This window comes from Cetorhinus maximus, chromosome 4, assembly GCF_964194155.1.
Source record: "Cetorhinus maximus chromosome 4, sCetMax3.hap1.1, whole genome shotgun sequence".
NCBI lineage: Eukaryota > Metazoa > Chordata > Chondrichthyes > Lamniformes > Cetorhinidae > Cetorhinus > Cetorhinus maximus.
In genome coordinates this window covers 1,046,156-1,061,534 of record NC_135882.1, presented here as the reverse complement: position 1 = coordinate 1,061,534, position 15,379 = coordinate 1,046,156, and the positions used below count along the sequence as shown (strand labels likewise).

The window sequence follows — 15,379 nt, the reverse complement described above, 5'->3', positions numbered from 1 at the left end:
TAGCATCTCAAACATAATACTTAAAATTATTCGTTATATCAGTTGTTTAAAGTTTCCCTCTGGGATTTTTAAATAAGTCCGCTTTACCAACTGCATCGGTCATAACACCCAAATTAAAATTATGAGAGGCTTTGATAGAGTAAATAAGGAGAAGCTGCTTCCACGAGCAGGACGACTGGTAGTCAGAGGGCACCGATTTACGATAATTAGCACAAGACCAGAGGGGAGATGAGCAGATATAAAATGTGACTGTGAGTCAGAATCCTGAGATGGAATTCTCTTCCTGCAGTTTAACAAAGTCTTCAGTGTGATACATTCATACATTACAGTGTCATCGGAGCTTGGTTAAGACTGGGCACACAGTGCAAAACATTCTGACACTTGGGCACTATCAACCGCCCAGAGGGCATTCGAAATGTAAGATGTCTCAGTGAAAACAGTAATGGGATGCCTTTGGGAGATTGGGATTCAAGAAAAAGAGGCTCCTTAACTCAGCTAGTTAACTATCCCGGGAATACTTGATGCTCAACAGCAAGAGGAAAAGGAAAACAGGAGTGTTCAATTCCTGAACAATGTTTTCAACCTTCATAAATTAAAATAAAAAAACATTATGTTTTTAAGCTAAAGATGGACCAATGCACACAAGCTAACAGGAATGCCGAATTGTTATTGCCAAAACAAGACTAGTCCCTGATTCAGATGTGCTCACAATCTGTAATAAATAGTTTAGACTAAATTTATGGTCGTTTGTGGAATTTATTCCATTTTAAACTGAACCTGTTATTTAGAAGGACAAAACTGTGAAAATCTGATGTCATTCAGCGTCATCTGGATAAGCTATAAATCTAAAAAAGGTTTATTTCTCACTATTTAAACAACATTCCTAGACTGTTTGCTGAATCAGTATGGATAGACACAGTATGGTAAGAGCTGGAATTGACTACAGCAGGCAATGTTGATGACTCAGTGGAACAGACATTCTAGGGGCAATAAAAATGTCAATGGTGTTTAAGCTGTTCTCAGAGAACATCTTTAGATAGTTCTAATTACTGATTACGACATTGACACTTTTCTGATATTCACCAAACAGTGTAAAGAGTGACTCATTAAGCAGAAGCCATTGTGCTGAATACTGAATAATACAAGTCTCTCCATGCTAACTAAACTTCCTCTATTTACCAGTTCTGTCCACTGGACCACTGAGACAATATGATCAACTAATCTAAAATAAAAGCAAAATACCGAAGATGCTGGAAATCTGAAAGAAAAACAGAAAATGCTGGGAAAACTCAACAGGTCTGATAGCATCTGTGGAAAGAGAAACAGAGTTAATGTTTCCAGCCCATATGACTCTTCTTCAGAGTCCAAATGAACTAGAACAACTAACCTATTTTGCTCCAATTTGTGAGATTCATGCTCAGTTCTGCTCACAAAGTTCACAGCACACAACCATCTCAGGCTATGAGTGAAGGATTGGTGTCTGATCATTTCACACCGTGAGTGAGATATCGGAGCCGGGTATCTCGGACTGTGAATGGAGATTGGAGTCAGGTATCTTGCACTGTGAATGGAGGTTGGAGCCGTGTATCTCACACTGTGAATGGAGATTGGAGCCGGTATCTTGGACTGTGAATGGAGATTGGAGCCGGGTATCTCGCATTGTGAATGGAGATTGGAGCTGGGTATCTCACATTGTGAATGGGGGATTGGAGCCGGATATCTCGCATTGTGAATGGGGGATTGCAGCCGGGTATCTTACACAGTGAATGGAGATTGGAGCTGGGTATCTCACATTGTGAATGGGGGATTGGAGCCGGGTATCTCGCATTGTGAATGGGGGATTGCAGCCGGGTATCTTGCACTGTGAATGGAGATTGGAGCTGGGTATCTCGCACTGTGAATGGAGATTGGAGCCGGGTATCACACATTGTGAATGGGGGATCGGAGCCGGGTATCTCACACTGTGAATGCGGGATTGCAGCCGGGTATCTTGCACTGTGAATGGAGATTGGAGCTGGGTATCTCGCACTGTGAATGGAGATTGGAGCCGGGTATCTTGGACTGTGAATGGGGGATTGCAGCCGGGTATCTTGCACTGTGAATGGAGATTGGAGTCGGGTATCTCGCACTGTGAATGGAGATTGGAGCCGGGTATCTCGCATTGTGAACGGAGATTGGAGCCGGGTATCTCACACTGTGAATGGAGATTGGAGTCGGGTATCTCGCACTGTGAATGGAGATTGGAGTCGGGTATCTCGCACTGTGAATGGAGATTGGAGTCGGGTATCTCACATTGTGAATGGGGGATTGGAGCCGGGTATCTCACACTGTGAATGGAGATTGGAGTCGGGTATCTCGCATTGTGAATGGAGATTGGAGCCGGGTATCTTGCACTGTGAATGGGGGATTGGAGCTGGGTATCTCGCATTGCGAATGGAGATTGGAGTCGGGTATCACACATTGTGAATGGAGATTGGAGCCGGGTATCTCGCATTGTGAATGGAGTTTGGAGGCGGGTATCTCGCACTGTGAATGGAGATTGGAGCCAAGTATCTCACATTGTGAATGGGGGATCGGAGCCGGGTATCTCACACTGTGAATGCGGGATTGCAGCCGGGTATCTTGCACTGTGAATGGAGATTGGAGCCGGGTATCTCTCATTGTGAATGGAGATTGGAGCCGGGTATCTCACACTGTGAATGGAGATTGGAGTCGGGTATCTCGCACTGTGAATGGAGATTGGAGCTGGGTATCTCGCATTGTGACTTGAGATTGGAGTCAGGTATCTCACATTGTGAATGGAGATTGGAGTCGGGTATCTCGCATTGTGAATGGAGATTGGAGCCGGGTATCTCGCACTGTGAATGGAGATTGGAGCCGGGTATCTCACACTGTGAATGGGGGATTGGAGCCGGGTATCTCACATGTGAATGGGGGATTGGAGCCGGGTATCTCACATGTGAATGGGAGATTGGAGCCGGGTATCTCGCACTGTGAATGGAGATTGGAGCCGGGTATCTCACATGTGAATGGGGGATTGGAGCCGGGTATCTCTCATGTGAATGGGGGATTGGAACCGGATATCACACACTGTGAATGGAGATTGGAGCCGGGTATCTCACACGAGAATGGGGGATTGGAGCCGGGTATCGCTCATGTGAATGGGGGATTGGAGCCGGGTATCGCACATGTGAATGGGGGATTGGAGCCGGGTATCTCTCATGTGAATGGGGGATTGGAGCCGGGTATCTCGCATTGTGAATGGGGGATTGGAGCCGGGTATCTCGCACTGTGAATGGAGATTGGAGCCGGGTATCTCGCACTGTGAATGGAGATTGGAGCCGGGTATCTCGCATTGTGAATTTAGATTGGAGTCAGGTATCTCGCACTGTGAATGGAGATTGGAGCCGGGTATCTCGCATTGTGAATTTAGATTGGAGGCGGGTATCTCACATTGTGAATGGAGATTGGAGTCGGGTATCTCGCACTGTGAATGGAGATTGGAGCCGGGTACCTCGCACTGTGAATGGAGATTGCAGCCGGGTATCTTGCACTGTGAATGGAGATTGGAGCCGGGTATCTCACATTGTGAATGGGGGATTGGAGCCGGGTATCTCTCATTGTGAATGGAGATTGGAGCCGGGTATCTTGGACTGTGAATGGGGGATTGCAGCCGGGTATCTTGCACTGTGAATGGAGATTGGAGTCGGGTATCTTGCACTGTGAATGGAGATTCGAGCCGGGTATCTCTCATTGTGAATGGAGATTGGAGCCGGGTACCTCACACTGTGAATGGAGTTTGGAGCCGGGTATCTCGCACTGTGAATTTAGATTGGAGCCTGGTATCTTGCATTGTGAATGGGGGATTGGAGTCGGGTATCTCACATGTGAATGGGGGATTGGAGCCGGGTATCTCACATGTGAATGGGGGATTGGAGCCGGGTATCTCTCATGTGAATGGGGGGTTGGAGCCGGGTGTCTCGCATTGTGAATGGGGGATTGGAGCCGGGTATCTCGCACTGTGAATGGAGATTGGAGCTGGGTATCTCGCACTGTGAATGGAGATTGGAGCCGGGTATCTCGCATTGTGAATTTAGATTGGAGTCGGGTATCTCGCACTGTGAATGGAGATTGGAGTCGGGTATCTCGCACTGTGACTTGAGATTGGAGTTGGGTATCTCGCACTGTGAATGGAGATTGGAGTCGGGTATCTCGCATTGTGACTTGAGATTGGAGTCGGTTATCTCGCACTGTAAATGGAGATTGGAGCCGGGTATCTCTCATTGTGAATGGAGATTGGAGTCGGGTACCTCACACTGTGAATGGAGTTTGGAGCCGGGTATCTCGCACTGTGAATTTAGATTGGAGCCTAGTATCTTGCATTGTGAATGGGGGATTGGAGTCGGGTATCTCACATGTGAATGGGGGATTGGAGCCAGGTATCTCTCATGTGAATGGGGGATTGGAGCCGGGTATCTCACATGTGAATGGGGGATTGGAGCCGGGTATCTCTCATGTGAATGGGGGATTGGAGCCGGGTGTCTCGCATTGTGAATGGGGGATTGGAGCCGGGTATCTCGCACTGTGAATGGAGATTGGAGCTGGGTATCTCGCACTGTGAATGGAGATTGGAGCCGGGTATCTCGCATTGTGAATTTAGATTGGAGTCGGGTATCTCGCACTGTGAATGGAGATTGGAGTCGGGTATCTCGCATTGTGACTTGAGATTGGAGTCGGTTATCTCGCATTGTGAATGGAGATTGGAGTCGGGTATCTCGCACTGTGAATGGAGATTGGAGCCGGGTATCTCGCATTGTGAATGGAGATTGGAGCCGGGTATCTCACACTGTGAATGGAGATTGGAGTCGGGTATCTCGCACTGTGAATGGAGATTGGAGCCGGATATCTCACACTGTGAATGGGGGATTGGAGTCGGGTATCTCACATTGTGAATGGAGATTGGAGTCGGGTATCTCACACTGTGAATGGAGATTGGAGGCGGGTATCTCACATTGTGAATGGAGATTGGAGTCGGGTATCTCGCACTGTGAATGGAGATTGGAGCCGGGTATCTCGCACTGTAAATGGAGATTGGAGCCGGGTATCTCGCACTGTGAATGGACATTGGAGCCGGGTATCTCGCATTGTGAATGGAGATTGGAGTTGGGTATCTCGCACTGTGAATGGAGATTGGAGTCGGGTATCTCGCATTGTGACTTGAGATTGGAGTCGGTTATCTCGCACTGTAAATGGAGATTGGAGCCGGGTATCTCTCATTGTGAATGGAGATTGGAGTCGGGTACCTCACACTGTGAATGGAGTTTGGAGCCGGGTATCTCGCACTGTGAATTTAGATTGGAGCCTGGTATCTTGCATTGTGAATGGGGGATTGGAGTCGGGTATCTCACATGTGAATGGGGGATTGGAGCCAGGTATCTCTCATGTGAATGGGGGATTGGAGCCGGGTATCTCACATGTGAATGGGGAATTGGAGCCGGGTATCTCTCATGTGAATGGGGGATTGGAGCCGGGTGTCTCGCATTGTGAATGGGGATTGGAGCCGGGTATCTCGCACTGTGAATGGAGATTGGAGCTGGGTATCTCGCACTGTGAATGGAGATTGGAGCCGGGTATCTCGCATTGTGAATTTAGATTGGAGTCGGGTATCTCGCACTGTGAATGGAGATTGGAGTCGGGTATCTCGCATTGTGACTTGAGATTGGAGTCGGTTATCTCGCATTGTGAATGGAGATTGGAGCTGGGTATCTCACATTGTGAATGGAGATTGGAGCCGGGTATCTCACATTGTGAATGGGGGATGGGAGCCGTGTATCTCACACTGTGAATGGAGATTGGAATTGGGTATCTCGCATTGTGAATGGAGATTGGACTCGGGTATCTCACACTGTGAATGGAGATTGGAGACGGGTATCTCGCATTGTGAATGGAGATTGGAGTCGGGTATCTCACACTGTGAATGGAGATTGGAGACAGGTATCTCGCATTGTGAATGGAGATTGGAGCCGGGTATCTCGCACTGTGAATGGAAATTGGAGCCAGGTATCTCACACTGTGAATGGGGGATTGGAGCTGGGTATCTCGCACTGTGAATGGAGATTCGAGCCAGGTACCTCGCACTGTGAATGGAGATTGCAGCCGGGTATCTTGCACTGTGAATGGAGATTGGAGCCGGGTATCTCACATTGTGAATGGGGGATTGGAGCCGGGTATCTCTCATTGTGAATGGAGATTGGAGCCGGGTATCTTGGACTGTGAATGGGGGATTGCAGCCGGGTATCTTGCACTGTGAATGGAGATTGGAGTCGGGTATCTCGCACTGTGAATGGAGATTGGAGCCGGGTATCTCGCATTGTGAATGGAGATTGGAGCCGGGTATCTCACACTGTGAATGGAGATTGGAGTCGGGTATCTCGCACTGTGAATGGAGATTGGAGCCGGATATCTCACACTGTGAATGGGGGATTGGAGTCGGGTATCTCACATTGTGAATGGAGATTGGAGTCGGGTATCTCACACTGTGAATGGAGATTGGAGGCGGGTATCTCACATTGTGAATGGAGATTGGAGTCGGGTATCTCGCACTGTGAATGGAGATTGGAGCCGGGTATCTCGCACTGTGAATGGAGATTGGAGTCGGGTATCTCGCATTGTTAATGGTGATTGGAGCCGGGTATCTCGCATTGTGAATGGAGATTGGAGCCGGGTATCTCACATTGTGAATGGAGATTGGAGTCGGGTATCTCGCACTGTGAATGGAGATTGGAGTTGGGTATCTTGCATTGTGACTTGAGATTGGAGTCGGTTATCTCGCACTGTGAATGGAGATTGGAGTCGGGTATCTCTCATTGTGAATGGGGGATTGGAGCCGGGTATCTCACACTGTGAATGGGCGATTGGAGCCGGGTATCTCACACTGTGAATGGGGGATTGGAGCTGGGTATCCCGCACTGTAAATGGGGGATTGGAGCCATGTATCTCACACTGTGATTGGGGGATTGGAGTCGGGTATCTCACACTGTGAATGGGGGATTGGAGCCGGGCATCTCGCACTGTGAATGGGGGATTGGAGTCTGGTATCACACACCACAAATTACTTTCCTTGAAAAAATACATTAGCGAAGGTTTTTGTGTCATTAGAGGCTGTAAATAAACAACTTCCACAAACACTGCAGAAAAGGATTAGTTACAGTTTTAACTAAATAATGAGAGGTGTTAGCAATTGATGTCACATTTGCTACAATTGGACAGAGGCATCAAGGAGTTCCCAATCCTCTCCATCGCTCCAGAACAGCATGGCTGGTGATTTTGTTGCTAAGAGCTGATTAGTGGTTGGGTACAGACATGGCTTGTTGTACCATTCAGCAGAACTTGGCTGCTCTCTCCCTTCACTTCTATTCCAGTGAGCAGCATCATTAGTGACTGACAATCCTTTGTGCTGTCAGTTATTTTCACACATACTGATGTCAGGTGTAAAGAGCACACTGAAAATGGAGACATTTTGGAGGAATGAGTAACTGAAATCTGGAGAAAGTAACTGAAAACCAGGAGTGTGAATGAGATATTTGTAGAATGGAGGCTGCACCATTGTTATTTGACAATAAGATAGAGTCATGGAGACACTATGGCACAGGAGGAGGCCATTCCACCCATCGAGTCCATGCTGGCTAACTGTAGAGCGGTCCAGTCAGTCCCATTCCCCCGCTCTCTCCCTATGGCCCTGCAATTTTATTTCCCTCAAGTGTCCATCCAATTTCCTTTCGAAATCATTCCTCGTCTCCACTCCCACCGCCCTGCTAGGCAGTGAGTTCCAGGTCATTACCACTCACTGTGTAAAAAAGCTCTTTCTCACATCCCCCCTGTATCTCTTGCCCAAAACCTTAAATCTGTGTCCCCTGATCTTTGTGCCATCAACTAATCTGAACAGCTTTTCCTTGTCTACCTGGTCTAAACCTGTCATCATCTTATGAACTGCTTCAAAATCTCCCCTCAAACGCTTTTTCCCGAGGGAAAATAAGCCCAGTTTCTGGGACCTAACCTTGTAACTAAAACCACTCACGCGACAACCATTCCAGTAAAGATGGTGCTGGTACTGAAAGTGAGAAGGCACCAGTACTGGATCCACAACAATATGAAAATGAGATGATGGGAGCGACTCAAACCTCAGGATGTGAGCATCAGAAACTACAGTCAGAGAAGCTGAAAACCTAGAGAATACAAATGTTGAATAGAAAGTAGGAGAACTGAAAACAATCATGTGTGAAAACACAAACCCAGGTGACTGAAGGTGGAGAGATGCCTTGGAACTGGTATTTAGGACCCACAAGGTGATTGGATGGTTTAGTGCAGACCGATATGACTTGGAGGGGTTTCTGAAATTGGTCTAAAGAGGTCCCGGGGCACTGGGGTAGCAATCAATCAATTTATTTCAGACATTCACCAGGAAAATCAAAACATTCCAGGAGGTAATATTTTTTTCTCTCGATTGATGTTTTATTTAAGCGATTGAAAATAGAATTGGGGGGTTGGGAAACATTCCAGAGCTCCAAGTTCTTGAATCTCTTCCAGATCTTTGGCCATCTGACAGGATCTGGATGGGCTCCAGATTCACCTCCTCTCAATTGTTCCCACCCAGCACAGTTGTATGAAAGGTTTGGGTTAAAGCTTTGAACCAGTGGTTACTTGGGGTCGGGGTGACTGCTGCTGATGCCGATTTCCCCTTTTCCTTTATTTGAGGGGATGGGCGGTGGGGGATGGTGTTCTTACCCGATCCGGTTGCCTGCGATCCAGCCAGTGGTACACTCCGTGAACGCGCACTCCTCCACCGCTCGCTGCAGTTCCTCAGCCGTGGCCAGGCGCGCCCCCTGCTCTTTGCACAAGCCTTGTGCTGTGGTCATGTCCCATCGCGTGGTCCCATTCTTTGGCCGGAGTACGAACATCTTCCCTGGGACAAGACAAATGCAATAAGACACTGCCTGGGATTTCAGCTCCAGTCAGCTGGGTTGAGAATGATCAAACTCCACCACTTCTGTCCATTTCACAATATTACAGTTTTTATTGGCTTTGGTTCTCTTGGTTGGGAATTAGACCCATCGGGTGACCTTTACATTGTCCTAATGAAGCTCAAAGGAAGCCTAAGGAACAACAATCCATCCTTTAATTGGGCCCTGAACACTGAGTTCAATCATTTCAGATTATAATCACAGCTCCCAGTTTCTCAGGCAGCAACTGTTGGTGAAGATTCTGCTCAATCCCATTTCTCTAAGTACATCTTTTGTCTCTTTATTTGTCTCATTACCATCTCCGTTTGCCTTGTACGTCATCAAGTTTGTCATTTCATCTCTCCCGCCTTCCACCCAATCATAGGCCTGTCTCCTGCCTTCCATCCAATCATAGGCCTGTCTCCTGCCTTCCATCCAATCATAGGCCTGTCACCTGCCTTCCAACCAATCATAGGCCCTTCCCCTGTCTCTGCTTGCTTAAAACCGTTACATCTATAACTTCTTCCAGCTCTGATGAAAGGTCACGGACCTTAACTCTGTTTCTCTCTCTACAGATGCTGTCAGACCTGCTGAGTATTTCCAGCCTTTTCTGTTTTTATTTCAGATTTCCAGCATCCACAATCATTTGCTTTGATCTCCACTCTCACCCGCGCAGTCCGACCCTGTACAACCTTATTACACATGTCCAGCTTTATCTATTGAAATTATGTCACCCGCTCCCCCTCTGGTTCTATATGGAGGGATTCTATTTATGGGAGTGTGTAAAATGGCGTTTAGTTTATCAGAGACATGCAATTTCACAGAAATATCAACAAAGAATCAGGTCATCCACCTAACCTGTCCATGCTAGTGTTCGTTGTCCAGTGGAGCAATATCCTAATCCCACATCCCGGCTCTGTTCCCATCTCTTTATTCTCCTTTTGTTCAGCCACTTCTCTAGCCTATTCATAAACGCTGTCATGGTCATTACTTTCATCAATGACTCTGGTAGTGATCCTAGAGTCTCACAACACCATGTGTAAGGAAAGTCACTCCTATTATCTCTCCCCCCAAATCTTTAATTAATCTCATCTCTATTTCCCATCATCCTGGGTCCCTCAGCAATTGGAATGTTTTAAATATTGCAATGTTGCAATTTTTAAAAAATATTTTCAGTAATAATAATATTTTCTATTCCTTACGTCATATTGTGAGTCAGAAGGCCATGGATTTAGAGTCTACTCCAAAGGCTTTAGCATGTAACTTAGGCTGAGACTCCAGTGCAGTAGTGAGGGAGTGCTGCACTGCCAGAGATGCTATTCTTCTGACCAGACCTTAAATGGAGGCCCTGTCTGCCTTGTCAGGTGGATGTAAAACATCTCATGATATTATAGAAAAAAAGAGCTGGGGGGTTCCCGCTAGTGCCCTGGCCAATAGTTAGCCCACGGCCAACATCACTAAAACAGATTACTTGGTCATTATCACTTTGTTGTTTGTGAGAGATTTCGATTTGCAAATTAGCTGCTGCATTCCCTGCATTAGAATTGTAACAATACTTCAAAAAAAGCATTTCATTGGTTGTAAAGTGTTTAGGGACATGAAGTATAACCCGAACCCCTTTTTCAGCCATCTCAGATCAGGAGCACTCCCATCACCTGAGTTTAAAATAATCACTTCCTGCAGACACTTACTTTGGGTCTAAGCAAGTGAACCATTTCTCCCTCAAGGAAGACAACCCTCAAGAGATGTTACCTTCTTCCAGATAGCCTTTTTAAATAATTATCAACTAGCTTATAGTTGCCCAGATATTATAAGCATTCAGGGGTCTCTCTTCAAAAAATCTATCTCCCCACTTTAGGAGTGTACAAGAGAGGGGATCCTTAAAGTTGCATACAGAATACTACGTGAGACAATATATTTTACTAAATTATTTACAAATGTATTACGGAATCATAGCATGCAATAGGCTTGAAAGTGGATAAGTACATTACAACATTAAAAAGATTATAGAAAGATGGAAAATATAATCTTAGTTCTAATATAGAATCCAGTAAAAGAAACTCTTAAAATGCTACAGACTAAAATCCCTTAGAATATCCATCAAACATTTAAAGTGTTACCTTAAATCCCTGGGTAGTTCAGCTGCCTGACCAGTTGAAGTATCCAGCTGCTCAGACAGCCTGAGAAGTATTGATTTTTGATTTTTTTTCAACACTTCCCAGTTTCTGGGGGAAAGCCTCTATTTTTATGCCCCATTGAACTAAATTATACCATCGTTAGCAGCTATGGGTATTGTTTCTTTGTTTAAGCTCCGCCCTTTTGATTATTCTTGATCATTCACTATTATTGATAATTATTTAATTATTGCAGATTGCCTTATTATGTGAACATCATGAGCATTTATCTGGTCAATAAATGTTTGTAATGTTTCTAATATCAATCTTAATTAATTTCATTTTTGTAAAGTGATTTTTAAACTGGAACACAGAAATAGTCATTTTAAAGCTTTTTTTTAATTTTTAGGTCATTTAAAGGCTACATTCTCGTAGCACCTGTCCTTTGTAAAAGGGGTCTGATAATGTTCAATTCTGACAGTTAGAGGCTCACTAGCCTTTCATGATATCCTGAGCTGGATTTTAAGAATCCTTTCTTAATAGAAAATGACGACAAGTTCCAGGTTGAACTATCATTAATGAATGTTACTATCCTTTTAATATTTCTTAGGTAAGGAATATAGCATTCAAATCATAAAAGGATAGTCCTTATCAATACCTGTATCCAAAAAGGGGGCTTTCTAAAATTCCAGTAAATTCTACAAACATGAAGTAATGCCCATTTGTTCTTAATTAAATTCAGTGCTGCCCCTGGGTGTATGTGTGTGTGTGTGTGTGAAAGGCTTCTGGGTAAAAAGGCCCTTTTTCTGCCTGTTTATTCAATTCTAAGGTATAATGTCCTAATTATATATTAATTCTACTTAATATCTATATTCTACCTAACTCTCTCGATAATCCATGACACCTGAAGATATGAAAGGCACTGTATCATTACATCTTTTTCCTATTTCACAAATGGAACATCCTGCTCTTTTTGAAACTATCTATAACATTGAGTTTTTTCTGAGTTGAATTTCAAAATAAAATGAGAAATTAGAACCAGCAGTAAGTATGGAATAAATGTAAAAAAAAACCTTTCAGTTAACACCAAGGGTGTAAAACAAACTCATTAATGATCAGAGTCTGTGCATAATCAGGTCATGAAATTTTATGATCCTCCTTTTTTGACCTCAAACCTTTTGGAATGTAATAAAAACTTGGGACTTAGCACAACATGGTTTGGTTCTGATCAAAGGACATATTTGTGCTTAGCAACTAAAAGAAATCAAAAAGTACAGCCATTTTATTACAATGTAAATTTCTTCAGGAACATGGCCCTGAACAACTGTCACCCCGGTTAAAAAGGGTTCAATTGTGAGCTCAGGTTGTATGGACTGCACTCTAGAGAGAAACTATTCCCTCTGGTGGGGGGAGTCCGGAACAAGGGGAGCAGAGCCTTAAAATTAGAGCCAGGCAAGGGAGATGGGGATTAGATGCAGCCCTGGACCTAATCGAAATGGCTGCAGAACAGGCTGGTGGGGCTGAATAGCCGCCTCCTGTTCATTCAATCTAAACAATATTCATGGATCAGGTTCGTATCAAATAGGCACAGGGCTTGGAGCGAGTGCAGAGGAGAGTTACCAGAATGTCACCAGGGTTGAGGAACTTCAGTTATAGGGAGAGTCTGGAGAAGCTGGGGTTGTTCTCCTGAGAGCAGAGAAAGGATAAGGGAAGATTTATTAGAGTAAAAGCAAAATACTGCCGATGCTGGAAATCTGAAACAAAAACAGAAAATGCCGGAAAAACTCAGCAGGTCTAACATGCCAGAGTTAACATTTCCAGTCCTCATACCGACTCCAAACGTTAAGTGTTTTTCTCTCTCCACAGACCTGCTGAGCTTTTCCAAGATTTATTAGAGGGCGTTTAAATCTATGAAGAGTTTTGAAAGAGTAAATAAGGAGAAATTGTTTCACCAGGCGACACAGATTTAAGAATAACTTCCAGAAGGGAATTGTATAAATACTTCAAAAGAAAACAAATGCTGCTTCTATGATTCCACCAGTAAAGAATCCGCTAACTTTCCCAATCGCTAGCCTGCATCCTTAGCAACAGTTCAATTTGACACAAAATCCCATGGAAAAATGAGAGTTTCCAAGCAGTGAGGCGACGCAGCCTGTTTGCAAACTCTCCTGATGGACTGACCGTGTGCTCGGACCTGGATACCGGAGATGATGAGAAGACACAGCATCCTGGCGAGGGGGAAGTGGAGGTGAGAGTCTGGAGCCATCGCCGGGATCCTGGCGCTGTGGATGAAGCTGAGCTGGACAGGGTAGAGAGCCCCACACACACACACAGAGAGAGACCCAGGGCGGACAAAGCAGCCAACAGGTGAGGACAGGGCGAATCCACACACAGGGCAAGGCGAGGAGAGGCAGAAGCGGAGGACAGAAGAAGGACTAGAAGCCGAGAGGAAGTTCGGCCACGGTTTTATTCACAGGACATTGTGCAGGGAGGGTAAGTTTGGGAGCGGTGTGAAAATTCGCACCGCTCCGACAATAAACAGGCGGCTGATGGTGTGAACCTCAGGAGGAAGCGGAGAAAAAAACCCCCAAACTTGCAAAGCCCATGGCGGAAGAAACCCAAACCGAGGAGCAGCCAGTGCGGGGAACCCGATTCAAGTCATTCCCAGCGTCATTTCATTTCCGTTTGTTCCCCCCTCCTCTCCTGTTTTCCTTTCGCGGTCTCTTGAGTTTCAGCTCAGCAGAATTTGCAAAGAGCTGGAGACCAGGTTCAGACTCGGGATTCAGGGCTCTGCAAAATGTTAGTCCCCAAGAGATTTGGGAGAGCCCGTTGCAAAAGCAACAACCTGCGTTTATATAGCACCTTTAGTTGTTGTAAGATGTCCCATTCCCCCGGGTGGAATGTCTATGCTCCTGGTCCACACTACAAGAAACAGACACTTAACTGGGATCCAGGGTTTTATCCTCAATCTGATAAATAAATGCATTAAAACAATTCCCTGAAACCCTCTCCCCTCTCCCCTCGCGGTCTATACTGACTTTCATTTAGAAGTCAAATTTATTTCTGAGGAATGTTCTGTTTATGGCTCTCAGAGAATGAGGAGAACAAATTGGCCGTTTTAAATCGCTTCATCCCCTTGGGAAAGGAATGTCAGTGTTGTCCCTGCTTTCTGAGGCGCCTGTATCATCCAAACAGGTGGGTCAGTATTTGGGAATAGATTGAATCAGTAATTGGGAATAGACAGAGATTCCTGTCACAAGGTACAGCTCCTGGAGATTGGGTTTAATGATCTCCTCACCAAACTACTGCGGTGTCAACACCTTATTGGAAATGACTGTCCCACTTTCCGGATTTGTCCACAGATCAATTGAAGAAATGTTAACCTGATGCAGAATTGCTCAATAATAATTGTCCCGATCTACATGTACCCCCGGATGGGTTCAGATGTGTACAGTGTGAGTACAGGGGGTGTGTGTGGGTACAGCCTGACTCTGTGTACTGACCCAGCAATGAACACATCAATGCGACACTGACAGGCTGACAGGGAGCAGGTGGAAGACACCTCTCCCGTTCCTGGAACTTCTCATTGGACAAGAAGATGTCAGGAGTGAGGCTCCTGCTATTTTCTGCGAGATCCCAGACGAGCGAATGTTCTGCATTTTGTATTTGACTCCAGCTGCCTCCCCCCGGGTCGGTGACAGACTCTCAGTCTTTCTGTTTTGGGGGTGGGTGGTGGGTGTGGGGTGGGGGTCGAGTCCAGCTGGAATTATTACCGTCAGCCAAACAACTGAAAACCAATAAATATGTATTTACTGATGATACCTTCGCCCTCCTGTTCCCTTCGGTGCCCTGGACCCAAATATTTACCTTTCAGCAACAACACAAACAGATGACCTGCTCACTCCCTGGGAGCTTGCTGTGCCAAATATGTTGTCCTATTTCCTACGTTATAACTTCTAAAGTACTGCATTGGCTGTGAAGCCTTTGGGACATTCTGGGGTCATGAAAGGCGCGGTGGAAATACAACTTCAACCATTGGACACGGCCCTCCCCAGGCTCACCGACACTTGCCAACTTCGAGCCAGTCCATAATATCAGGGCCAGTAATTCCACAGAGTCATTTGGTCATTTGGCCAAGTGCAAGTGTTGGACCATCACCCCGATCTTATCAAATAATAACCCTCAGAAAAAAAAAACAACACTGGAAGGAAGAAATGTAACCTCGTCAGAGCCAGGTCTGGCGGCAGAGGCTTGAATCTCTCCCCA

General features: G+C 45.6%; 1 protein-coding gene across 1 annotated transcript in view; it reads right to left on the bottom strand.

Annotated features, from left to right (window-relative positions):
- Positions 1 to 13,380, bottom strand: part of susd5 (sushi domain containing 5) — a 38,556-nt gene extending 25,176 nt beyond the window's left edge. Inside the window, exons 1-2 of the mRNA XM_078539795.1 lie at positions 13,295 to 13,380; positions 8,785 to 8,962 (exon numbers count right to left, since the gene is read on the bottom strand). Coding sequence (XP_078395921.1) covers positions 8,785 to 8,962; positions 13,295 to 13,379 — 263 coding nt within the window. The 5' untranslated portion in view covers position 13,380. The remainder of the gene's footprint in view (positions 1 to 8,784; positions 8,963 to 13,294) is intronic.
- Positions 13,381 to 15,379: the final 1,999 nt, after the last annotated feature.